At 36.5% G+C, this 27,990-nt stretch overlaps 2 protein-coding genes across 4 annotated transcripts in view; both read right to left on the minus strand.

Moving 5' to 3' along the window:
- The window catches only part of LOC6032562 (protein tincar), a 283,715-nt gene that overhangs the window by 159,441 nt on the left and 96,284 nt on the right, over positions 1-27,990 (minus strand). Inside the window, exon 4 of the mRNA XM_038261860.1 lies at positions 8,155-8,198. The gene's annotated coding sequence lies outside the window, so the exon portion shown is untranslated. The remainder of the gene's footprint in view (positions 1-8,154; positions 8,199-27,990) is intronic.
- The window catches only part of LOC6032557, a 35,104-nt gene continuing 15,506 nt past the window's right edge, over positions 8,393-27,990 (minus strand). For 2 of the 3 annotated variants that reach the window (XM_038261862.1, XM_038261861.1), the window contains exon 3: positions 8,393-14,181. In XM_038261862.1, the coding sequence (XP_038117790.1) occupies positions 12,838-14,082 (1,245 nt within the window). In that variant the 5' untranslated portion in view covers positions 14,083-14,181 and the 3' untranslated portion in view covers positions 8,393-12,837. The remainder of the gene's footprint in view (positions 14,182-27,990) is intronic. The other variant, XR_005278351.1, reaches the window with a different exon arrangement.

Below are 27,990 nucleotides of genomic sequence, written 5' to 3' on the forward strand. Positions count from 1 at the left end.
AAATTTTTATTCGTTTCTGCCACAGCCAGCGATCAGGTGCTAGTCAGGAAAGAAGTGATCAAAGCATACTCAGAGGGCCTTTCTTCAGGCACACCCTTTTTCTTTTGCAATCCAAGTAGAGTTTCTCATTCCCATTTGCCAATCAGAATTAGTTGATTTGAGTTGTTCCAAAAAATTAATGTAAATTTCCAATGAATCTGATGTAAATATACATCATTTATCATGACACGTTTTGGTATCAGGAATAAAGGAATATTTTATTCTGTTTATGTAAAAGAATGAAATAAAACTAGTTGTTGTTTGTTCTGCTATGTTTTTTTTTAATTTCTTAGTATTCTTTATTAGAGCAATTCCAGCTCAAATCTGGAATTTTTCTGGTACTTTTGTACCCGACCCTCTCCGATTTCAATGAAACTTTGTAGACATGTTATCCTAGGCCTATGTAAGCCATTTCTGTGTATCCAATTGCACTCGAAAATAACATTTGAGAAGGGCGTAAGGTATTTAAATATTTTTGTATTTTGTAATTTAAAAATTACTGTATCTCGAAGCCGTTGCGTCGTATCAAAAAGTGGTCAAAGACAAACTTGTCGGAAATTGGACGGGCTTTCTGAAAAAAATACACTGAAACAAAAATACACGCCACATCTATGGGATTTTTTGATTTTTATGTCTAAAACATAAATTTAAAGGTGATGTCACGATTTTTTTTCGTTCAAAATTTTTGAGGAAATAGCCTAAAATGTTTCCAAAAGACTGACGAAAAATGCAGGATGGTATGTCTCTCCTAAAAAAATAGAAAAATCATTCAGTAAAACTGTTTTTTTGAAAAGTGGTCAAAACTTTTCAAACCCGGTAGTGGGATTCGATTCTCCAGACAATTTTACATAAAATCCCATATTGACCATTGTCCTATGTCAATCCTTGGGAAGATATAGCGGTTTTAAAAATAAAAATGTTGAAAAAACGGGATTTTTTGTGGTTTTTGGCAATTTCTATGCACACAAAAAAATATTTCCGAATGTTACATCATTTATGATGTAACACTTTTGCACGTCATTAAACATTTAAATTTAAATGCAATTTGATGTAAATTGCAACAAATTATACGTAAAAACATGATTTTACGTGTGATTCAACCGTTTACGTCGAATCTCAAGCTTACATTAACTGAGTTTATATGTGATTCATTTTTTCCGTGACGAGTAAATTCGCATATTTTTTTCTGTGTATGACAGACTTGGTTTGTCAGTCTCGTAAATATTTTAACCGGAAAACTCGTCCAATTTCCCATAAGTTTGCCTTTGACAGCATTTCAATTGGCTGTAAGGGCTTACAGATATAAGCTTAATTACATTGTTTATAACTGAAAATAGAATATTTTTTTTCAGTGTGGTAGAAACCAGGATAGTAAATTTAATTACGTAAATACAAAAACGATATAAATCAAAAAGCTGTCAAAGGCAAACTTATGGGAAATTGGACGAGCTTTCCGGTATCAAAAAGATAGAAAGAAAGCTAGAAATCAATAGTTTTGTTATGATTAAAATAAAATTAAAAAAAAAACACACACACATTAAAAAGCAACAATCTCTTGTCAAATATACAAAACAAAACTAGCTGTGTCTACTACTGTCGTTAGTTTGCTAAAAAAAAAAAATCAATCTTAAACTTGTAATTCCACTGTCAATTCCATCGCTTCAAACTTCACTCTTCCAAACAATTCCCAACTCCGGTTGTAAACATGCCTTATCCCAAGTTCGTGTCATTTATCAGAGAAATCTTTTTCCTGGGTTCAGCAAATTTTACTTTGCCCCCCCCCCCTCCCCCCCCCAGGTTCAATCGCATCTGGAAAGTTTCCGCAGTAATACGTTAGCCCATGCAAGCAGATGACAAACATCCTCCTCCTCCTCACCTTTCTCGTCCTTTGGCTGGCTAATTTTCACTCCCCCCCTCAAAGGGCACAACTTTCTTCTGGCCTTCAGTTTTGCCAGCTTCGTCGTCGTCGCCGCACGAATTAATTTATTTTCCCCATTTTCTTTGGGTGGTGGTAATTGAGGGGGTGGAATTTAAAATTTCTGGGCTTTTCCCCTGGAATGAAAATGTGTCACCCTTGGGTTGGACCTTGCTCTATTATGGAGGGGGAGGGCAAAATTGTCGGAAGTGTTGCTAGAAGTTTTGGTATCAATTGGGTTTCCTGCAAAGAACGAGTTCTGGGAACTGTAATTTATGCTAAATTTGACAAGAAACCATCCCAAAGTTACACATCGCCAACAGATGGGTCGACCTTTTTTTGTGGGTATCACTTACAAAGTTATGATAAAATTTAATGGAGAAAAAACTTGAAACATCAGAAAACAAGCAACAATGTTGCATTAGGTGGTTGGTTGGGAAACCACAGTTTGGTCCCAGTAATAGAAAGGAAAGAGTGGTAGATGATTCGAAAGCTATGCAAAACAGTTCCACAGTTTTCCCAATAAACATTAATTTGATTATTTTATGTGGCAGACGAGAGGGAACGAATGCGGCTTCCCTAAAAAACCCTCAACGTTTTTGATGAGGTAAATATTGGCTTGAAGTGACGAGAATAACTCAAGGTCTGAATGATGTTTAAAACACTAAATGAAAAGATAGATCTAGAGGCGTCACTGTAGTGCGTTAAAAGTGAACGAAGCGTCGATTACCCCTGACACGTCCAAACTGCCCCATCATGCGTAATTAATTCTGTCACACGTGGCCGGGAACCGCCCCCCCCCCCCAGCGTGAGGACACTTTATCCTTGCTCCCAGTTGAGCGTATAGCTCGAAAAAGGCACTCAACCGAAAAGCTGCGCGCTCCGTCACACCTCGTTGTTCTGTCATTTTGAAGAGGCGGTCCCGATGATATTAGCATTCGATGGCGTCCAGCAAAGCCAACACATTTTGATGAATTTCCATGCAAACAGGAGGGGGGGGGGAGGGTGGGCTTTGTTGTGCCCACTTGTAGGTAGTGCTGTTTGTCCTGGGAACAACGTGGTCGGCGCCGCCGCCGCCAGTGGACAAGACAGGAAGCGGAAGCATACATTCCGGCGCCGCCCCCGGTAGACTGGTGCACAAATATTCGCCAATGTGCACCGTTGGAAATGTTTCATTTACGATATTCAGTTATTCTGATTTTTATTTAATTTTCTTACATTTTGTATATTTTTTTTTTTTTTGGTAACAAACCTTGCATCCAACTTTGATTAAAAACTAAACATTACATGCAAATTTGTGTAAAAAAAGAGATGCTAATCATTTGCTAATCCCTTCAATTCAACTTTTTGATTTATCATTTTGTCTAAAAAGACTTGAATATACATTTCTCGTTCGAAAATTTAATCCAGATTAAAGATCTAAAAGAAAGAAAAATTACATCAATTTCCATGTAAAATTACTTTTTTCTATCAACCGTGCCAATATTGGCTTTGCATGAAGGACTCGTTTCGCTGCCTGGGTGGTTTTATCGTCTGTTTTTGCACATAAAAGGAATAAATTCAATGCATTTGATATCGTGCTAGGGGGGGGGGAAGGACAAGTGTGGTCCACGTTATGATACCGGCTCGAAGCAGCACTATAGTGGTTGTAGTACTAGCAACATAACCGATGCTTCCCCGGCTCCCGTAGACGTTGTGTCTCCCTTCTGGAAGCAAGCAGATTCATTCATTTATCGTTGTCTTCTGTGAGTTGGAGGGTTGTAGTTGGTGATAACAAATGCGCGTTCCAACACATGCCGAATTAGGGTGATCCTAATAGAATAAGGTTTTATTTAAATCCATAAAATGCCTTACAAGGATTGCAAGCATTGAGGATATTTGAAGACACTAACAATTTGGAACGTCAAATGATCACCCTAACACACACTCACGATTGGCATCACATATGGGTGAGTGTGGGAAATCGGATTCAATGCAATCACGGAAGCATAATCCTCCTCAACCGCTCGCGAATATGATTCAAACGGCACTAGACCGCCTTCTGGTTGTATAAAAAAAAATCACATGGTGCTTATGCTCGCAAATGAAAGGCATCGCAAGGAGGTGTTTCATTTATCAATGTTTGCGAGCAGCCATTTGTGAGTAATGGCATCGTGGAGTGCCTTTCAAATAACTCCGATGATGAGTCATTAGTGGCTTGCCGTGTAGGAAAACTCATCACGTAATTATTGTATGATTTATTAATTGTCGGGTTGAGTGGATTGGCTTATGCAGCAAGTCTTATTCACTAATATCTTGTATAAATTGAAATTTTTACAATTGAGCAGTTCTCTCAGATTTCGGTCATTCGATTTTTTTGTATATTTTTATCCGGCGCCTTCGGTATGCCCAAAAAAGCCATTTTGCATCATTAGTTTGTCCATATAATTTTGCAAACAAATTTGGCAGCTGGCCATACAAAAATGATGTGTGAAAATGAAAAATCTGTACCTTTTGAAGCAATTTTTTGATCGATTTGGTGTCTTCGGCAAAGTTGTAGGTATGGATACGGACTACACTGAAAAAAAATGATACACGGTAAAATTTTTTTGGTGATTTTTTATTTAATTTTTTGTCACTAAAACATGATTGGCAAAAAAAACACTATTTTTTTTTTGATATGTTTTAGAGGACATAAAATGCCAACTTTTCAGAAATTTCCAGGTTGCGCAAAAAATCATTGACCGAGTTATGAATTTTTTAATCAATACTTATTTTTTTCAAAAAATCGAAATATTGGCCGCAAAATTTTTCCAACTTCATTTTTCGATGTAAAATCAAATTTGCAATCAAAAAGTACTTCAGTCAAATTTTGATGAAGTGCACCGTTTTCAAGTTAAATCCATTTTTAGGTGACTTTTTTGAAAATAGTCGCAGATTTGAATTTTTAAAATTAGTGCACATGTTTCCCCACTTTTGAAAAAAAAAAAATTTTTGAAAAGCTGAGAAAATTCTCTATATTTTGCATTTCTAGAATTTGTTGATACGACCCTTAGTTGCTGAGATATTGCCATGCAAAGGTTTAAAAACAGGAAAATTGATGTTTTCTAAGTCTCACCCAAACAACACACCATTTTCTAATGTCGATATCTCAGCAACTAATGGTCCGATTTTCAATGCTAAAAAATGAAACAGTCGTGAAATTTTCCGATCTTTTTGAAAAAAATATTTTAAAATTTTTTAAACCAAGACTAACATTTTAAAAGGGCGTAATATTGAATGTATGGCCCTTTTGAAATGTTAGTCTTGGTTTAAAAAAATTGAAAACATTTTTTTCGAAAAGATCGAAAAATTTCACGAATGTTTCATATTTTAACATTGAAAATCGGACCATTAGCTGCTGAGATATCGACATTAGAAAATGGTGTGTTGTTTGGGTGAGACTTAGAAAACATCAATTTTCCTGTTTTTAAACCTTTGCATGGCAATATCTCAGCAACTAAGGGTCGTATCAACAAATTCTAAAAACGCTAAATATAGAAAATTTTCTCAGCGTTTCAAAAATATTTTTTTCAAAAGTGGGCAAACATGTGCACTTATTTTAAAAAATGAAAAACTGCGACTATTTTCAAAAAAGTCACCTAAAAATGGATTTAACTTGAAAACGGTGCAATTTATCAAAATTTGAAGTACTTTTTGATTGCAAATTTGATTTTACATCAAAATATGAAGTTGAAAAATGTTTGCGAACAATTTGGCGATTTTTTGAAAAAAACAGTATTGATTGAAAAATTCATAACTCGCTCTAAGATTTTTGCACAATTTGTAAATATCTGAAAAGTTGGCATTTGATGTCGTCCTAAACATATCAAAAAATAAAAATAGTGTTTTTTTTTTGCAAATCAAGTTTTAGTGACAAACAGTTTTATTTAACTCCAAAAAATTTTTTACCGTGCATCATTTTTTTCCCAGTGTAGTCCGTATCCATACCTACAACTTTGCCGAAGACACCAAATCGATCAAAAAATTCTTTCAAAAGATACAGATTTTTGAATTTTCATACATAATTTTTGTATGGCCAGCTGCCAAATTTGTATGGAAAATTTTATGGACAAACTAATGATGCAAAATGGCTTCTTTGGGCATACCGAAGGCACCAAAAAAGTTTGAGTCGGATTAAAAAATACAAAAAAAAAACCGAATGACCGAAATCTGAGAGAACTACTCAGTAACAATAAACTTATTTTGCGAAAATTCTAACTTTATCATATTTTGTAATAATTGTTTTGTTTATTTTTCGCTTTCAAATAATCAATTTTTCATAAGAATACCGTATTTTTTGTTGAAGGTACTCCAATTGTGTAAATTTTCAGTTTGGGCAATAAATATCAAACAATTTGACATTTTGCTAGCATTTTCATTGTTTTAGAGTGATTAAATGAAATACTAAAATTATTTCAAAATACCGGTCATTTTTAAATTCAAACTCAAATTTTAAAAATTTGCAATATGGGTACTAAAGGTTTGAAATTTTGCTCATTGTTTTAGAGTTTAAAAATGAATTACTAAAATTTTCACAAAATAACGTATTCTATTGAAATTTGCTTCAGTTTGAAATCGTTCAATAGTATACTCATTAGATTGGCAAGTAGTTATATGAAAGCCATTTTAATACTGATAATGCAAATTATGAATATTTTAGCAATTTAAAAAAATACGGTATTTTATAAAAAATTGAATAATTAAAAAACTGTAATAAAAAAGAAAAAGCATACCAAATTTTGGATTACAATTTTTTTATCTATGATGCAAATTATGAAAATTTGAGTATTTTCGAAAAATATGATATTTGTGGTAAATTTTGCTTACGGTGCTCAAAATACCGCTATCATGAAAATAATGCAATCCGGGACATTGGTGTCTATCGATGCCTTACACTATCCAGGTTTTTAAGCGAAGATGGCGTTCATGCCATGGCATTGATTTTATATATTTTCTTATAAAAAGTCGGAAATAACATTTTTAAAAAAACTGTATCTCGAGAACTACATCTGTAAACCTTCTGAAACTTTGCCCAGAGATACTTATTAGCCATAATAGGCAAAATCCATCATAATCTGAGAATGCATATTCTTTGAAATGCTGAAATTATTTAAATTGTTTTGATTTCTTATTGAAAATCGGATGAATCATCTTAAAAAAGCTATATCTCGAAAACTACATTAGCGAATGTTTTCATGTTTTGCTCAGAGATTCGTTATAGTGTAAGGAATGTGAAAAACTGTGTTTTCGTCTTGGAATTGAACTCCCAAAAGAAGCTTGAGTTTTTACAGTCCGCTCAAGTTGAAGGACAGTCCACCTCGCCCAAAACCGTTGCCAGCGGCAGCAACAGATTGCATTTTTTTTCGTAATAAAGGTATTTTGAGCACCGTGTCGCTTTGTGCAATTAGAGCTCATTTTTGCCTTCCTCACCTTATTATTTTATGACAAGTTAATTTGGACCTAAGGTTTAAAAGTTTGAGCCATTTTATTTTAAAAAGATGCAAATTAAATGTTAAATATTTCGAAAAAGCACATGTCAAATTTAAATTGCATACGAAAGGGGAGATCTAGCATCTAGGGATCTCGAGACATCTTCATTTGAAAGTGTCGAATTTTCAAACAACAAGCGTATTGGACCACCCTACGGAAATTCGAAAATTGTGAGCAATATGTTTTTCCATGTAATTTTATCCACTGAATTGAATGTCAAATTGTCGGTTTTTATTAATATTTTGGGATTATATGAGAATTTTAGCTATAAAGCTGCCACGAACATCACTTTTCTCTAAAACTTAACCTTGAATTGCTGCGTTTAAAAAAAATGCTTTCTTAAAATTTGGTTGAGATGATGCGAGATACAATGTTGGTGTCTTCGACAAAGTTGCTTGAATTGGCAAGCCCAACAACTTTTTAGAAGACAAACAAAATCCCAAAAACATGCTACCTTAAACGTGAACCACCCTAATATTGTTTTCATTGTAAAACCAATTGTTTTTTTTAAATTTTATTGCGACTGATAAATTTAAATTTCTATTGTTTAATCAAACTAACATTCCCGGGAAATTATGGTCAAAAGTCTTAAAAGTGGATTCTAACGATTTGATTAAAAAAATCACGGGGGGGGGAGAGGGGGGATGCAAGGTTGTATAAATATTTTCTAATAAATATAACTCACTTACCTCGAAGCTGAAGTGACTTCTCATTTCACTTGATTTATGACAATCTGAAAATACATTAAAACAATCCAGGATGATGTAATTTTTAAAATCCTTTTCTATTTTCCCCTCATGTATTGAGAAAATGCTGCGAGAATGTTTAGGTTTGCTGTTCACCTGCAACATTTCTTTCATGAAAAGAAACAGCGTTTTTTTATTTTGTATCATAATTACTTATTTATTTAGTTTTTCATTTTTTTTCTTCTGTAAAGTAGAATTGTAGTTGTTTTCCTTTCAGATTTATTTTCTTCTTCTCCTTCTTCTGTACCTTTCCTTTTTCTCCTTAACCTTGCACTACAATTAATGTTTGTATAGTACTCGAGTTCAGTACGGCTGAAAAGTTGGTTTATGTTGCTGTCGCTTGATTTTTTGTTGTTGTTGTTTACTTTAATTTCTGGTATGTATTCTCAGTATGTGTTTGTTTGTGTGTGTGTGTGTTTTCTACTTAATCTTTACATGTTTTTTAAAGTATGTTTTGTTTTATTTTCCTCTTTTCTTATTTATGTTTAAAGGCTATTAGTGGTTTCTGTTTTGTTTTGTTTTCTTATGTTGCAGATTTCTTATTGTTTGGAGTACTAGTTGCTAGCTTGTTTTTGTTTTTTGTTTGTTTTTCTTTACTATATATTTCGTAACGTGTGTGAGTGTATAAGTTTGTCTTGTAATCTGCGTTCTCTCTCTTTCTCACTGTCTCTCTCTCTCTTACTCAGGTTTAGTTTATTTTGAGTGGATTTTACTTTGCTACCAAGGAGGGGATTCGATTTGATTCATTTTTGTTTGTAAATGTGATTTCTGGGATGGTGTATGAGTGTGTCAGTAACCAGTGTTGCTGGTTTGATCTCAAATTCTCTCTCTCTCTCTTGCTTGATTTCTGTAACATGATTTCGTATAATGCTTACTGTTTTACTTTAAACTTACGCGGCAAACTAAAAACAGTCAACTAATACTACTCTGCCTTCCACTTTAATTTACGATTGGCGGTATCGTTAGTTGGTAGAAGTTACTTATCTTTTGTTTAAATTTTCTTGATTAGGTTGTGAGTGATAATTAGCAGCGCTAGCGCTTGCAATAATAAGTTTAACTTTAATAATAGTAATAAATAATTTCTATCAGAGTTCTTCTGCTTACCACTAAATGTCTACAAACGAAACAAAATAAGAAAAAAATCTTTCACCTTCGCAGACCTAAGACTATTTCCTTTCCTTTTTCTTTGCCTAAACTTTCATGGAACTGAAATTAAATCCGACACTTAATAATTTTGAATTTCATCCAAAACATTTATATTTTTGACTCGACTTTTTTATTTTTCTTTGCGTGTATATGCGTATAGAGGTGTGTGTTTGTGTGAGTTTAATTTTACAATGATTACGTTTTGATTTGATCAAACACAAAAGCACAAATCTGTTTATGAATTGGAATGTGCCCCATCTTTGCTGGGCCTGGTTGTGATTTGGATACAAAATAAAGTAAAAACTCAATGGAAAGTAGAAAACATTATATTGGTAGCGACATTTTTCGACGAAAATGGATGCGAATTGACATGATCAAACAGTGACGAATACGAAAGGAAAGTTAAGAGAAATTAATATCCAAAAACCAATGGGTAGCGAATTTAAATGAAAATTGGTAGCAGCAGAACGGTTATCGGACTCAAAGATTGATAGCTGGACGAATTGGAGATAAACAAATTGGTAGCGAATAAGAATTTTATGAAAAAAAATCGTTTTGGGAGCGAACTGATGTGGCATCTTTTTGAAAATTATTGGTAGCTAGCCGTGAATGCTTATTGACATGATAACTGAAATGCAATAGTGTTTAAGTTACAAGTGAAACCAAATTTATGACTAAGGATAAATATGAAGCTATTCATGTGGAATATCCATTGAACACTTCAACGAATTGGTAGCAGAGGTTTGGTAACCTCAAATTTCAAGACTCAACTGAATTGGTAGCGAAAAATCTAATAAGACAAATTGTAGGCCCCTGGCAAAACATTGGATAAAAATTGGTAGCAAATGGGTAGCATGCCAAGGTAGATGCTATATTGAAATGAATCTTGCTCATTAAACACCTGTAAAAAGTAAAACATCGTGATCGCCATTGAAGTTCATGTTGGTAACAAATCAATAACACCTTTTCAAGATTGGTAGCATTGGTGACGGCTGATTCAAAAATGATTAAAATTAGAAGCGATCAATTGAGGTACAATTGGTAGCAAATGGTGACGATCATAAATATATAAATTAGTTGCCAATCGAAGTGACCAATTCTATTGAATTGTTATGGTAATTGAGTTATTACGCAAATTGGAAGTAAATCGAAACAACCAATGCAAGAACAATAAAATCAAATTTGGTAGCAAATTGTTGTAATAGTTGAAATTTTTAAGCAAAAAATAAAAAAAATAAGAAAAAAATCGATATGCTATTGCAAGCAATATTTTACAGCCAGAATTTGGCATCAATTTGTTACGATAGGTGGATTGAAATTGGTAGCAAATAAAAAGAAAAGAATGACCAATTGAACTTTGGTAACCAATGTAAATTAAATTTAAAAGGCCGATGAACTTGGTAGCAAATCGTGCCTAATATTAATAGCTAGTTGATGTCAAATAGTGAGCAAATTGAAAAAGTAAAAAAAAATCGAATGAAAATTTGTTCAAATTAACTCCAAAGTTGTGCCGTTCACTGAATTGGTAACCAAACGACTGCATGTTAGTAATCGAAGCAACAAAACTGTAAAAGCTGTTAGAAAGTTGCGATCGCCAATGTGATTTAATTTGGTAGCAATTGGTAACCGTAACTTGAACGTCAGATGAGAGCACAGATTGGTAACGGCAAATGGCTACAAGTTTGCTACCAATTTTGTTTAAGAAGAGAAACAAATGGTTAGCCAGATACAAATTTGCACAAATCCGAACAACTGATTGGTATTAAATTTGTGAAAAATAGGAGGAAATTGATAGCAAGTTATTATTAATCTTGACTGACCATCAAAACGGCACTTGGAAATTGGTAACAAATTTAGTTGGCTTTGTTTTGTGGAATTAAGAAGGCATGATGAAAATTTAGAATCAGTTTTAATCTTTACTCATTTAAATATTAGTGTTAGAGCCACCAAATGGTCATAAGATGGAATGGGAGCAATTAAATTTGAGTTGGTTGCGAGAAATAATTCTAGACAAAAGCAAATAAGCTCTTCTACATCCCGTAAAAAGAGGCTACCATTTATGTTCGGCAACGCAAGAATAATGACGATTACTTGGATTGTTATTGGTAGCGAGTTATTACCGAGGAAATCACTTTGACGGACTTCGGCAGCAAGTTGTGAAGGCATTCAAGATGAAAATTTGCTTCAATTGTGGAGTCAACATTGGTAGCAACATAAGACGCTCATTGGGCTAATATTGGTAGCAATTTGGTTTTAGTTGGTAATGTTGAATATTTCAAGAAAATTGGTAAACATCTAAGTCATGAAATTGTTCTGTATTCTATGGTTACGATTATTCTGTAAAATATGGTTACCAATAGCGACAAACCATAAAATGCAAAATGGTGGCAACACAAGGACTGATCCTTTAAATGAGTTTGGTAGCGAATCATAATGGTCAGCTTGAAGCAGTTAAAGATTACTGATCAGAAATAGGCTAGAACGACTACCGGCCATCTATAAACCACGTGGACACGGTGGATTATGGTAGCAATCTGAAATGGCTACCAAGATTAAAATACTATCAATTTAATATGTTTTCACTGTTGAAAATTAGTAGCAGCGATCTTACAGCTGAAAGTCGCACTTCGATTTTAGTAGCACGTGGATCGAGACGCCATCTTGATTGATTGCTACCAATTTTACGAAAAGTATGAGCTCCGTTGAGTTGAAAGCTTTTATCTGTTCGTTTCCCGGGATAAATTGAACAAAATTGAGAGGTCATTTATTCGAGAAGAAGAAGCAGCACCCTATTTTCAGGGAAGGGAAACCTAATTAAAAAGCAGAGTTTCCCACTTGACCCAATCACGCCAATTCAGCACTAAATGAGAATAAGGAGAGGGGAAAGAAAATTCAAAAGTGGTAGCAGGGGGAAAATGAACAAATGCAGAAAACATCTCAAGTGGAAGCGGATCCAAATGGTTTGGATGTATTTCCTAACAGGGAGATAGGGTGGTAGTACATGCCTTGGATATCTCGCTAGAAGAGTGTCAAATAAATTTTAGCCTTAATGATACTACAGTTTCCTCACTATCGTTCGCTACACGTCGCAATCACTCACGGTTCTCACTATCTCGTTCGCGCGTTCGTTCATTCCCTTACCTTTCTCGCTCGCTTTCTCACGTACACTTTTACTAATAAAATTTCTCCACAAGTGGATCTCCTGGATTTCCTGGATTTTGCTGTGTAAATGTCTTCTCCGCCGCGCTCCTCCAATTCATCTCAATTAAAGTTTCTTCTCCCTCCCGTGTCCACTTCTCTTTTCCCCTCTTAAGAGTTACGTGATTTTCCACTTACAATCAGTTTAACATAATTTGTACATTGCGTTCTTCTCAGTGTGTGTCTGTCTGTCTGTTCTCAGTGTGCGCTACCAACCGCTTCTCTTGGTAGCTTCGACGTTAATTATGTTAACTGATTTTGATTTCCGAACCCCCCTCGCAACTAGTCCAACTTAGCCTTCTTGGCGTCCGGAGCGCCATCAACGGAGCTTTCATCCTCCTCGTCCTCCTCCTCCTCCTCATCTTCCTCGTCGTCTTCATCCTCAAACGGCGTCGACCGCTTCGCACTGCTCTGCGAATCTCCGCTGTCCGCCGTCACCTCGTCGCTGTTGTTGTTCCGGATCGTCGTCGTGGCCGTGGTCGTGCTGGGTTTCTCCAGCGAGTCTTCGCCCTCGTCCAAGCTATCGATGTACTTGTTGTTGACGACGACGCCAACTGCGGCGTCCTTGGAATCTGACGCGTCCGAGGTAGCTCCACTACCACCGCTCTTGCCCAGCTCCGTGTCCAGGTTGCTCTCGTCGGACGGAGGTTCCTCAGCGGTTGTCGTGGTCTTCGTCGTCGTCGTGGCAGCGGGAGTCACGTTGTTATTCCCCGACCCGTTGGTAGCCGATATCGCCGTTGGATTCCTCGAGTAGCTATTTTTGCTACCCGCAACGGCGGCCGGCATGTTATCGAGCAGGTCGGGTTGGAGTTCCCGCGCCACGTAGTGCGTCCACAGGGCCAGTTCAACGTTGTGCGGGGACCACTTCTTCGCGACCTTCGGCGTATCGCCGTTGCTACCGCTGCTGCTGCTGCTGCTGCTGTCATCATCATCCCCCTTCTTGGAACTGCTCACCGGGCCGTGCACCTCCTCGTTCAACCGGTCCGTCGTCGCCTGAATGTGCTGGACAAAGTTCATGTACTCCCGGGTCGTGTAGTCAATGCCCTCAATCTCCGGTATCGCCATCAGGCACTCATCGGCCATAAACGGAGCCGTTTCCGGCGCGGCCGCCGCCAACAGTGCGGAAGCCATCGTCGTCCCGACGCCCTTCAAGTTGGACAGCGCCGTAATCGCTGACTCCAAGTTCGGCAGCTTCTTGAACGCCTTCTTCGTCTCGGCCATCACCGCCCGCGGTGTATTGACCTTGATCAGATAGGACAACTGCGGGTAAAACTTCCCCCTCGTTTGCTTCCACTTCATGCACTGGACCAGCTCGTCGTGGATCATGTGGGCGTCCTTGCCGCGCTTCTTGATCAGCGCGGGCAGTTGGTTCTGGTACCAGTTGTCTAGCCGGATCAGCTCTTCCGGCTTTTTGCACTTGTTTCCCGCGTACAGCTTGAGGACCTGTGGATACATCGCAAGCACGAAATCGAACTGGTTGGAGCTGCCGTTGACGAAAAACGAAGCGGTGTCCTTGACGGAGGTCATTTTGGAGCGGGTGTTTAAATGCGAAATGATGAAGTTTAGGTTAGTTTTGAAGTGCGAGATCCGTTGCCGCTGTGCCGATCATCTAGATTGTTAAAAATACTGAAGAAAAAAGAACTGTAAGTATGAGAAGCCATTTGTATTTCATGGACCTCGACGGAGAACGGAACAGGTTCGTTACGAAGTGTGGTGAAAAATGAAACCTTTATTTAAATATGTTTTTAATATTATTTTTTTGGAGAATGTTCAAATCTCGACTGAGCTTTAATTAGGAAGGGGAGGGAAGGATACGAATTAAATCAAAAGTTTGTAGAATTTTATTGGTCCAATTGATTTTTTTTTTTCATAGACCAGGCCGAATTTAAATTTTATTTCAAATAAATATTTAAAAAAAATATCGATTATTAATTAAAATCGTTGTTCGATATTGGTAAAATTGACAGAAAACTAAAATCTGGCAAAATCTGGCACAGATAATAGTTCATCTTTATTCTCGCTAACGCTTAAAAATCTGACATAAAAAATAAATAAATCTTATCGAATTTGCAGTCGAAAAGCACTTTTTTATATATTTTTTTGCAATTCCGTCGTGAAACTGTCATTCATGAACGACGAAATAGCCTACTTTTCTGTACCAAAAATAACAGAATCTAATAGCCAAACTATTCAAAATAAATGCTGAAAAGTTCTACTTTTCAGCACTGAAATGGGTACTGAAAATTGAATCTCACGGCGGGCGCTCTGAAATTATTTGTGTAAATATGGGTATCCAGCGCCGTCGCTCAGTGTCTCACTCAAACACTTAGGAGCCCAGGGCGGCGAAGTCCTTGTAGTTAAAAAGGAAGACACTAGTGGTTGGTATTAGCAATGGTGGCCGACAGCTGTAAAACCAACTCCGTTTATTTTAGCCTGTTATCTTCAATTCACAATTGAAGTGAAAATAAGGCTTACGCAAAATGTCTAAAAAATCAAGGTGCAAAAAAATTTTTTTTTTATTAAGGAAAAAAAATGTAATATTTTTTTAAAAAAACGAGTATTCATCAGGGTAACAAGAAACAAAATGATTTTTTTTTTGAAAATCTTAACAGATAACAACCTGGTTCGATTTAGGTAAAAGTAAGTAGCTGTGCAAATTTTGAGACAAACCTGTTAAGGTACAAAAAATTGAATTATTACATCTTTTTTGAAAAACATAAAAATTGAGAAAAATGCGAACCTGATGAGGAAAGGAAAAATCAACATTTCCTTATGTAATATAACACATTTTCGACACAAAATCTGTCAACATAACTGTCAATTGTGAGATTCTTGAGTAAAATTTTATGATAAACAACTTTGTAGAAAACCGCATAACGTTCCGAGTTAACCTTGACGAGTTATTTGCGATTGAAAAAAAGTTTTTGCAGGAAAATAATTTTTTTTTTCATTTTTATCCTTTTTTTATCATCACCTTGCATTTGAATGTAATTGTACTAAATTTCTATATATTTTTTAAATGCTTTTTTTTGCCTCCAAGCCAGATCTATCTAAACTAGAGCGTCCAATTTCCCGCCCCGGAAAAAAATCCCGGGAATTCCCGGGATTTCCCGTAGAAAAATATTTTCCGTTTCCCGGGAAATTTATAAATTTTCCGGGAGTTCCCGGAATATAAGCGAAAGTATAAAATTTCCTAATTTTTTGGACCCATTTTTTTAAATGCTATAGGAAAAATAAAGAATCATGTGAAAATATTGAGTCGAGAAGTTTAATTTTTTAAGGAAAAACTAGAAAGCTCAACCATTTTGTTCAAGAGCTGAAACCAGTATAACTTGGCATAGAAAAGTTATTTGTTATTTTTGTTTGTTGGATCTGACTCTAGAATAAATGCACAGTTGTGTGTTATTCATAAGTCCAACTTATTCAATTATTCATTCAAGTCAAAATATTCATTTGCTAACTACTTTGGATTGAAAATCTAAATTATTAAAATTAAAATCCTCTAAACTTAATGTTCAAAACTAAACGTTCCTTTAACTGTTGCAGTACTCTTCTATAAAAAAAAACAATAAAAATTTGTGAACTAATGTACAAATAGGATAGAAATCGCGATTTTAAAAAGAAATGATCATTTACGTCAAAAGATCCGTAGTTCCTCGATTCGCAACAATGGTCAATACAACCATAATCCGAAAACCGTTAGTTCAACAGATCAACGAATTTTGTCCGATATCATTACATTTTGGATTGATCGAGACTCTATGGACAATTTGACATAAAAGAATGCCTAGTATTCTACATCTATCAAAGTTTATTGACAGCATTACTCTAACTTAACAATTGCAACTAAATTTATCATCAAATAGATTTGGAAAATATACAAATTTATTTTAAATGCTAGTGCTAAGCAACAAATCAATTGTACTATCCGGAAGTCCCACCTAAATCCCACATTGTGATAGTGAAAAAGTCACAGAAGCAGCGGTGTCTTGTGCAATTGTGATATTTTCACTATCGGAGAACTACCTAGTTCACGAAGACAGCTTATCGGTCAACGCTTAAGCCCTGGGGCTGCGACAAAGCGAGTTCTCGTAGCATGAAGTGGTGTCCATAGTGCTTATAAAAAAGAATTTATACTCAAATTTTAACTAATGCACTAGGATCAAATCATGCCCCTTGACTTTACAAGGCCCAGGGGACTTGGCTTAGAAAAGTTATTTGTTATGAAAAAATAATTTCTGAATGATTTTATTCGATTCAACATAATGTGTCAAACCATACACTCTCAAACTGGTCACAGAGGCAAGTTAAAAAAAAAGATTGTGGAGTATTGATTCATTTTACTAACTGTTTAGAAACTTTGATGAAAAAAATCTTCTCTACAAAAAATATCAGAGATCATTTTTTTTTGATTTATTACACGATTTGAGCTTATAAAATTAGAAAAAAAATAGACATTTTCTTGTAGTTGCATGAATTAGTTTATCTTTACACTTATTTTATCCATTAGAGTCGCTGTCCTATTCAACTTTGATGCAAAATATGATTCAGAACCAAGATTAGAACAATTTTCAATAAATTTAAAATTTCCCGGGATTTCCCGGGAAATTGGTAGAAAATTTCCCGTTTCCCGAGAAATTTGTAACCCCGGGAAATTGGAAGCTCTAATCTAAACTGTGCGATAACTTTATCTGGATCCATCATCCAACGAGTTGAGCCGAGTTGGTTTCTAAAGTTGGTAAATTGAAATGAAATTATTTTATAAATTAGTGGATAAAAGCCAGTTTCTATTATAGGTGTAATAAATATTACCAGATTAATTTCAATTTCAAATGATGCGTTAAAATGTATTGTGACAAAAGATTGGAAACAGCTTTTATACATATAAGGTAATATTGAAGACAGAAACAAACCACACAAATGTTGTTTAATTTACTGCACCGATGTGAACAACTCCCTGATTTCCAATTTATTCCGATTAGTCACACAAATCGATAAATAGTTGATAAACCTTACCCCCTGCTACAAACACTAGGTTAACAAACCAGACTCATCCCCTTCCAAAACCCCCTGACACAGCCCGAAAAGCAAACTTTGAACAATCGGAACCTGCCGTAGCTAATGACACAACAAACTCTCGGACAGAATCGCGTGTGTCGGTGACACCTTTTTGTATTGTGTGTCTCGCCGTCAGAATAAACACGACCCAAACTTTGTATTAGCAGAGCCAGGAGTCAGTCAGTCAGTCACCAATCCAGCCACAAAAGTCAAAAAGGGAAAGTTTTTACGACCTGTCGGGTGACCCCTCCCTGAACAAAACAAAAGTTTGGGCGCCGCCAGGACGAATTCCTCGGGGGGGAAAAACCCCTGCCGGTGTCGCCACAAATCTTCTTTTTATTGCATTTCAAGATTTTTCGATTGCGAAGGACGATTTCGACTCCTGATGAGGTGGGATTAACTTTTTGATGTGTGTGTCCAACGGAGCTGACAGTAGGCGGAGAGTGAGGAGGAGGAGGGGGACATAAAACATGAAATCGTGGAACACGCTGGACTCGGGAGTGGGAATTGGAATCCAATTTGAGATTTCGATTTGATCCTGAGGGTGGGAGAATTTGACAGCAAAAAAAGAAACATTATTTTCGCTTTTGGGCACATGTGTTTGGTGGTCTCGAAGGGGAAAAGGTAATCAAACTTTCCTATATATCATTGTCGATTAGCTTCCAGGAGGGGAACAACACATGTGCTAGAGAATGTAATGTTGTTTTGTCGGATTTTGGGGCAAAGAGCATGTGGGCTTGTCCAAAGTTTGTAAAAGAAAATCAATAATTGGATAATGTAACGTACTTTTTTGGTTTTGAACTCATTCCAATATTTGAATCTCATGAAAAAAAATGAAAAAGTATTTCTTCTTCCTAAGTATAGCATATATAGACAACTTTAGGCTTGATTGAAAATTGCTTGGTTCACGATTAGGATGTTTTTTAAAAGTTTAAGCAGGAATATTTTTGGGATTTTTTTTTCTAGAGAGATGTTGGGCCTGTCGTTCTAAGCCACTTTGCCCAAGACATCAAAATTTTATCTCGAAATCTAAGCTTTCTACGACCAAATTAAAAAAAAAAACCATATTATCAAACCTTCAAAAATATTTTTTTATGTTTTAGAGAAATGTGATGTAGAGGAAACTTTTAAAGCAGAGGAGCAATTCCATGTCAAATAGGGAATCGGTTGTACCCGACCCCCTCCGATTTCAATGAAACTTTGTAGACATGTTATCCTACGCTTATATAAGCCATTTTTGTGTATATGAAGTCAGTAACACTCGATAATGACATTTGAGAAGGGCGTAAGTGTTTTAAATATTTTTATTCTCCGAAAAAAACAAACTGGAAGAAAAAAACACGCCACTTTCATGAGATTTTTTGATTGTTAAGTTTATAAGTCAAATTTGAAGGTGAGCCCACGTTTTTTTTTTCGTTCAAAAATTTTGTGAAAACAGCCTAAGATGTTACAAAAAGATTACGAAAAATGCAGGATGGAGCAACTCACCTGAAAAAATACAAAAATAATTTACTGAAATTGCTTTTTTTTTCAAAAGAGCTCTAAACATCAAAATTTTCAAAAACCGAACACGAGAGTCAATTTTCCAGACAATTTTACATAAAAGTCTCCATATGAACCATTGTCCTGTGTCCAATCCTTGTGAATTTACAGCGGTTTTAAAAACAAAAAAGGTTGAAAAAATGTTTTTTTATGGTTTTTGGCAATTTTTATATGACAGACTTGATTTTTCAGTCTCGAAAATATATTACCGAAAAGCTCGGAAATTGCCCTTAAGTTTGTCTTTGACCACATTTTAATTGGATGTATGGGCTTACAAATATAAGCTAATTTACTATCAAGGTTACTTTATTGCCCATGTTCGCATAAATGTCTCGTATGCAAAAACAGCAAGCTGAGAAAAACGCATTTGTAGTTTGTCCCATGCATAAGGCTACGTGTTAAATTTTCGCGAAAAAACTGGATTTTCTCCTGATTTCTAGAACAAAGTACCAGATAATATAGGTTCTTTTGAAAGAGCATACGGTTTTGAACCAAACTGCTTCAATAACTAGAAATCGATGAAAATGCATATGGGACATTTATGCGATCAGGAGCAGTATACTACACTGAAAAAATATTATGTTATCAGTTATGAGCAATGTAATTAGCTTATATCTGTAAGCCCATACATCCAATTGCTAAGTGGTCAAAGACAAACTTATGGGAAATTGGAAGAGCTTTCCGGTAAAAATATTTTCGAGAATGAAAAATCAAGTCTGTCATATAGAAATTGCCAAAAACCATCAAAAAACCTATTTTTTCAACATTTTTAATTTTTAAAACCGCTGTAAATTCACAAGGATTGGACTTTGGATAATGGTCAATTTGGAGAATTTTATGTAAAATTGTCTGGAGAATTGACTCTCGTGTTCGGTTTTTGAACATTTTAATGTTAAGAGCACTTTCGAAAAAAAAAAATGTATTTTTTAGGTGAGTTGCTCCATCCTGCATTTTTCGCGAGTCTTTTTGTAACATCTTAGGCTATTTTCACAAAAAATTTGAGCAAAAAAAAATCGTGAGCTCACCTTCAAAGGAGAATGGGCAAATTTGTATGGGAGCTGGTCCAAGGATGTACACGAACGGGACCAACTTTTTTCGAAAGATCTCGCCGAGACATGAAAAAAGTCTTCTGGACCAACTCTCTAAACCCCGGGGTTCAAAAGTTACAAGTTGTTGAAGTTTGAGCATTTTGGGTTAAAATGTACAAAAAATCGTATTTTTGCTATTTCTAAAATCATTCATAAAATCTCTGTTTCATTATGGATTTCGATTTTCTTGACTTCATTCGACGCGTATCAGCAAAAACTATGAGTTCTGATATGTCTTAGCATGATTGAAACATGATTTATCTTGTTTTTATCTGTTTGAACCGTTTGTGCAAGAGGCATCCCATAGAAACAAGTCGAAACTTCAAGGTTTTGAAACCGGATCCGACCCAGACTGCTTCAGTGAGTATGGAAAGCTTCAGTGCAATGTTGTAACAACTTATTGGGATGGTCTGAGTCATCCGAGAACTCCTTGGAGTTAAGACCGGTGAGTCTACCGCCGTAACAAGCAAGATGTCTGCGGTTTTTGACCACGGATCATACCCGCATGGCTTCAGTGAGTATGGTAGACTACTATGCTGATGTGTTGGAGTGTCCTGGGTTCTCCTAGGACTCCCTGGAGTTAAGATCTGTGGAGCTACAGCCGTAACAAGCAAGGGGTCGACGATTTTTGACCCCGGAACATACACGCATAGCTTCAGACAGTATGGTAGACTGCTTTGTTAATGTGTTGGGATGTCTTAGGTCATCCTTGGGCTCCCTGGAGTTTAGATATTTGGGTCACTGTAACAAGACTGTGTGGATCAATCGGACCGCGCACTGGACTCACAATCCAGAGGTCGCCGGTTCGAATCCCGAGGCGGACGCAAAAATTCTAAGTGTAAATATAGGTTTTCGGTGCCCTCTCCCGTGCCATACCTTCACACTTAGGAGACCCGGGAGGCGGAGTCTTGTCGCAAAAAGAACGATACACGCCTGTGGATCCGTTGACGAAACCGCAAGGTTCAAGAGGGCCACATTATAAGGTAGTAACAAGAAAAAGGTCGATGATTTTTAACCGCGCATCATAACCGCAAAGATTCAGTGAGTATGGCAGACTGTATTGCTGTTATGTTGCGATGTTCTGGACCATTCCGCGGAGTCCTTTTAACAGCCATAGACCTACAGATCATAACTCCAGGGAGTCCTTGGATGACCCAGGACATCCTAACACATTAGGAAAGCAGTCCACCACACTCACTGAAGCTATGCGGGTATGTTCCGTTGTCAAAACCGGTCGACATTTTGCTTGTTACGGAAGTAGACCCACAGATCTTAACTCCAGGGAGTCCTAGGAAAACCCAGGACACTCCAACAGATCAGCATAGTAGTCTACCATACTCACTGAAGCCATGCGGGTATGATCCGTGGTCAAAAACCGCAGACATCTTGCTTGTTACGGCGGTAGACTCACCGGTCTTAACTCCAAGGAGTTCTCGGATGACTCAGACCATCCCAATAAGTTGTTACAACATTGCACTGAAGCTTTCCATACTCACTAAAGCAGTCTGGGTCGGATCCGGTTTCAAAACCTTGAAGTTTCGACTTGTTTCTATGGGATGCCTCTTGCACAAACGGTTCAAACAGATAAAAACAAGATAAATCATGTTTCAATCATGCTAAGACATATCAGAACTCATAGTTTTTGCTGATACGCGTCGAATGAAGTCAAGAAAATCGAAATCCATAATGAAACAGAGATTTTATGAATGATTTTAGAAATAGCAAAAATACGATTTTTTGTACATTTTAACCCAAAATGCTCAAACTTCAACAACTTGTAACTTTTGAACCCCGGGGTTTAGAGAGTTGGTCCAGAAGACTTTTTTTCATGTCTCGGCGAGATCTTTCGAAAAAAGTTGGTCCCGTTCGTGTACATCCTTGGACCAAATTTGCCCATTCTCCTTTGAATTTTAAACTTTAAAATCTCACGAATGTGGCGTGTTTTTTTCTTTCAGTGTATTTTTTCGGAAAGCCCGTCAAATTCCCTACAAGTTTGCTTTGACCACTTTTTGATACGATGCACCGGCTTCAAGATACAGCAATATTTAAATTGCGAAATATAAAAATATTTAAAACACTTACGCCCTTCAGAAATGTCATTGTCGAGTTGGCTCTGTATACACAAAAATGGCTTATATAAGCGTAGGATAACATGTCTACAAATTTTCATTGAAATCGGAGAGGGTCGAGAAAAAAGTACCAAAAAAAAAATCTGTTTTGGGCTGGAATTGCTCAGCAATAAAAAACAAGCTCAACAACAACTTTCTAGAAGACAAAAAAAACTGCAGAGTTCGAATTTTGAAAACACTCTGATCGTGAACCAAACTAATTTTCTACCAAGCCAAAAGTTGCCCCTTCCCATTTGCAACAACTCTTCTGAATACGCCTGCTTAGGGCGTTTTCTAGAACATCAACCATCCCAAAAACCGTTAAACTTCATGCAAAACTTATTTGGGATACCGTGGAGAATTTCACTTATCCGCTTAAAAAAGTGGAGCCTCTTCACGTCATCCAAATCCATTTCTATACCCACGGAGCGCGTTGAAGAACGGAGCGCTTCAGCAATGGATGTTTGGCATGTGGTGTTGAGGATCTTACATTATCAATTCCTGAGCACCCAGTTTTAGGAAATAATCTCATTTACATGGCGAAATCCAGTCTGCAAACCACTGAAATCACCGTTTTAAAGTGAAGCAATATGAAAATTTTTGATGTCAGAAATTCGACGTCGTCGTGCTATCTTGTCGCACACGCCATTTTGACGTTTCGAGAAAAACGCGTTTTAATGTTTGACCTTGAATATTCAAAAACGAAAGCACGCAATGTAAACAATAACAAACACGTTTTGTTTGGCTCACCATTCTGTGCATTGTCCCAAAGTTTGGTTGAAGTTGGTTGCTGGAGTTCCGAGTTATAATAACAAATGTTTACGGTAGTCTAGCTTGTGCGTGCGACAAACGAATCCTGACTTTCCTGGCCTGAAATCCCTTTGGCCTTTTGTCGCACTTACATCAATTTTCATGGAGTGACAAGATAGCACGACAGGATTGAAACTACTTTCATATGTAAAGTGACAAAAATGCACGGAGTTTTTTCGGTTTTTGTTGAATATCTCAGGATTGAAATTGAATTTTGGGGATCTGTGACGGTCAAAAGGTGAGGCATAGTGAGTTGCACAAAATGGCGTTCTTAACTCAATTTGGCCCAAAATGCACGTATGACAAGTTAGCACGATGGCGACGAATTGACAGATTCCTATTACTGAACATAAAAAGTGAGTCGCACCCTAAATATCAACACACATCAGGAATCGATAGTGATTGATTGCGTGTGCACAAAAGTCCTTTCCCATTGTTTGTTCCACCAAAAACACAAAAAAAAACTTTGCTACACCTAATTGAGCCTCCAAACTTCCTTCATCCTACCACCATCCCCTACAATCCGACGGTAAATAGCCAAAGTTAATCGACCACGGTGATCCGGTGGAATTATATCACCCCACCTGTCCTCACCCGCGATGGTCCCAACCCAAAGCCGGAACGAATCCGTCGGTAATCCGTCTGTTGTGTGTGTGTGCACCATTTTGGTAGGCTTCAGAATGAGTTAAAAGATAAAGCTAATTAATTCCCGGAACGGCCAAAAAAGAAAGAGAGAAATTTCCGTGGAAAACTTTGGCACTCACGAACAATTAGGCTTCGAGAAAAAGAGGGTGCGGGAAATTCTCCCCAGATAAGGAGTTACTGTAAGAAAATGGAAATGGCTTTCGGTCGTGACGGCCCCGTCTGCGACGGGGGCCCCCAAAATTTATGGGATTACTCAGCCGCGTGGACACTTCTTGGAGCGCCAACTTGGATGGGGGATGAATTAAATGAAGTGGAGCATTCCGGGCGAGGCATTTCCGGTGGGCGGTGGCGGCGGCAGCCGGACCAGACTACAATATTTATTATCTCTGAGTCTGTGTGTGTGTGTTTATTTTGCGCGCGCAGTGAAATGCAACACACGCCCCTCCAGGAACTTGGTGGAAGGAGTCATGTTTACGATAACTGCTCCACCAGACTAGGAAAGAGTAATGAGAGGTGACCGGCTGTAGTGAAAAGGGTCAGTTGAAAAATTGCACCCGGGGAGATTGGAAACCCTTTAATTATTCAAACGATGGGAAGGTGCAATTGGCGAGAAGAAATGTTAAAGCATTTTTGTTTAAAAATCAAATGTTCCATTTCCTTAAAAAAAACATGGGGACAAAAAAATAATTACTGGCAAAAATTTAAACTTTCATTGAAAAAAAAAAATAAATAAATAAAAACCGTTCGTAAACTATTCAGAATAGATTGTATCTGGGTGATGAATAGAGAGAATGCGTAACGTGATTTTCGAATGATCTTACTTTGTTTACATCTACAAAGTAGGAGGCTGTTCAAGCACAAGCATGATTTTTTTCTTACTGGTGAATGAGCTGTTTTATAATCAGTAAGATGTGTTATATTTTGTCTAGTTTTTAACATAATCTGCTGGAAAATAGTGGTGTTTTCAAGTTTCGATCGGTTAGAAGAGTTTTTTTTTACGGCTGACGAAGAACTGCGGCGAGAGTGTCATTCTGCAATGTCGCAGATATATTCCCTGGCTGATTTTGGAATCATGCAGCTCTTCCTGGTCCAGCGAAATAGCATTGCTAATTCTGGCGAAGCTGATGCAACTAACAGAGAAAATTTTCACTAAACCAGTAGGTTTTCAAACGTGAACAAACAACAAAGACAGCTTCCGGATGGATACATCTGCATTAACTTCATAAACAATTTCCATTCATAATTATAAAAAAAATGTCTCGCCTTCAATTTTCTTAAGATTTGTTACAGATTTCAACTCCAGGTCCTTAAAAGCCACACATTTTTCGTTGTTGCAACAATTTTTAATGATCAATAACAATACTATCACTTTTGGCGAACAGTAAATTGGTTCCACTTTGACTGTTCAAAATTGAGGCCGTTTTGCGAACCCCTATAGAGGAGAAAAGCAACTCGCGACAAAATTTTGAGGCTAGGAATTTTGACAGGTATGATTTTCATAAAGTATTCGCCTCCTTTTCTCTCCCATAGAAGACCTGGGAACGAGGTAGCTGTCAAACTAGGCCAAAATGTTAAAGTCACTCACAAAATGAACTTTGAGTGATTTGAGTTCATTTCTGACGTCACGATTTTCTCCTCTATTCAGCACCCATGATTACATTATACGTATTTTAGTTCTGAGTTCTGAGTATTTGAGTACCTGAGTACCTGAGTACCTGAGTACCTGAATAACCGAGTTCCCAGTTCCGAGTTCTGAGTTCTGAGTTCTGAGTTCTGAGTTCTGAGTTCTGAGTTCTGAGTTCTGAGTTCTGAGTTCTGAGTTCTAAGTTCTGAGTTCTGAGTTCTGAGTTCTGAGTTCTGAGTTCTGAGTTCTGAATTCTGAGTTCTGAGTTCTGAGTTCTGGTTTTAGTTTTTAGTTTTTAGTTTTTAGTTTTTAGTTTTTAGTTTTTAGTTTTTAGTTTTTAGTTTTTAGTTTTTAGTTTTTAGTTTTTAGTTTTTAGTTTTTAGTTTTTAGTTTTTAGTTTTTAGTTTTTAGTTTTTAGTTTTTAGTTTTTAGTTTTTAGTTTTTAGTTTTTAGTTTTTAGTTTTTAGTTTTTAGTTTTTAGTTTTTAGTTTTTAGTTTTTAGTTTTTAGTTTTTAGTTTTTAGTTTTTAGTTTTTAGTTTTTAGTTTTTAGTTTTTAGTTTTTAGTTTTTAGTTTTTAGTTTTTAGTTTTTAGTTTTTAGTTTTTAGTTTTTAGTTTTTAGTTTTTAGTTTTTAGTTTTTAGTTTTTAGTTTTTAGTTTTTAGTTTTTAGTTTTTAGTTTTTAGTTTTTAGTTTTTAGTTTTTAGTTTTTAGTTTTTAGTTTTTAGTTTTTAGTTTTTAGTTTTTAGTTTTTAGTTTTTAGTTTTTAGTTTTTAGTTTTTAGTTTTTAGTTTTTAGTTTTTAGTTTTTAGTTTTTAGTTTTTAGTTTTTAGTTTTTAGTTTTTAGTTTTTAGTTTTTAGTTTTTAGTTTTTAGTTTTTAGTTTTTAGTTTTTAGTTTTTTGGTCATTCGAGAATGACAGGCAACGGAATTGCAAACAAAAATTTTGAAAATATATTTCACACTTTCACGACAACACTCAACCCAGAAATCAATCACGACAACTCGCCGGCTGCCAATCAGCGGGGGGAGACCTCGATCTTATCAATCATTTAGCGCGCCATTTTTCCCCTTAAACACCCACTCCTTCCCAACTGCTTCGAGTGCGCTTTCTGGTGTGTGTCTTGTCACTTGGCTATTTTTCTCCATCGGCCTCGATTTTCATGCTCAATTTGATGCTGATTGGATCGGAGTCGATAATGGAAGAAAAAATCGCGCAAAAGTGCCACTTTGGGAAAAATTGAATTTCCCACGCCGCGGCGACATCGCGTCAAGCTAGTTGAAAAGTTTTTCTTTCGCGATTGTTTCAAACAGTTTTATCTGGTATGTGCAGTTTCGGTTTATCCTGGAAGACGATAAAAATCGCACTTAAAAATAATGACTGCTGGGTCAGACCCCGAGCAAGAAGTCGGTCAAGTGACGATTTTCCTTGGCTGGGAAACTGTTGACATAAATCACGTATCATATTGCCCATTATAAATGACGATGATTGCCTCGGGGAGCTTTTCCACGTGATTCGTAGTACCTTCTTGAGATTTCTTGTGGGGTAATTTACATGAAATAGCCATTTAACATATTTTTGAATTTTGTTGACAAATAATTTTTACATTATTATCAATCGACTCAAAATATTTTCGAGTTGAGTGCAGTGGGGGTACATCTTTTATGTAAGAAAAAATGTTTAATTGATTTTTTGAAAATGTGTATTTTTGCCACATTTCTGGTATAATGTCACTTTTTCAGTCTAAATTGAGGTAAAAATTACATTCTAAAAGAGGTAATATTCAGCCGTCAAAAAAAATCTTCCGAATTCACACAATTTTTAACTGTGTGGGTGAAACAATTGCCATTTTACCCTGCTCCTTTTCGCGATGACCGGGCCCAAGTACCTGGCATCGTCGAGTAAAACGTGAGTGGATTTTTATAGCAGAGGTTTTCATCCGTTTTTTTTTTTCTTCCCAACGGAAGTGAACGACCATTGAGGTAGGTCCTTCTGCGTGCCATCACTCAACCGTCAGCAACAATCGGAGGCAAACATCCATCAAAACTAATCCAAACATCCCGCGGGGACGGAGCCCAGTGACGTGCTTGAGACGTTGACATTGTGATTGTTTTCGATGAAAATTGTTCACTGGAAAATCAGTATTTTTATGTTTTTAAATATTTGTATAAAATAATAAACTTTTCAGTACGATTTGGTTACAAAAGTTGGTATAATAATCATAAACCTAACAAATAAGGTGGAAAAGGGATATTCTCAAAAACTATTTAATACAGCAAGTTGCAAAATGATGATTTTTTTCAGAACCACTCGTTCATGTGTCCACGAAGCTCACATTTTTGCGATTTCAAAAAACACCTCCTCGCTTAAGTTTAGCGTCCGTGTGTTCGATTACCTTTAAAACATAAACAGTGTCGTAAAATGTTACTTTTCGACACAAGAGTTGAAAAGATGGGCATATCAGAACCGCTATTTAAAGTCAATTTTTGTTCCATTTCTTTCTTGTCAAAAAAATATATGATGATATTAAACGGGAGATTAAGGGTACACATCATTCGTTGA

This window comes from Culex quinquefasciatus, chromosome 3 (genome assembly GCF_015732765.1).
Source record: "Culex quinquefasciatus strain JHB chromosome 3, VPISU_Cqui_1.0_pri_paternal, whole genome shotgun sequence".
NCBI lineage: Eukaryota > Metazoa > Arthropoda > Insecta > Diptera > Culicidae > Culex > Culex quinquefasciatus.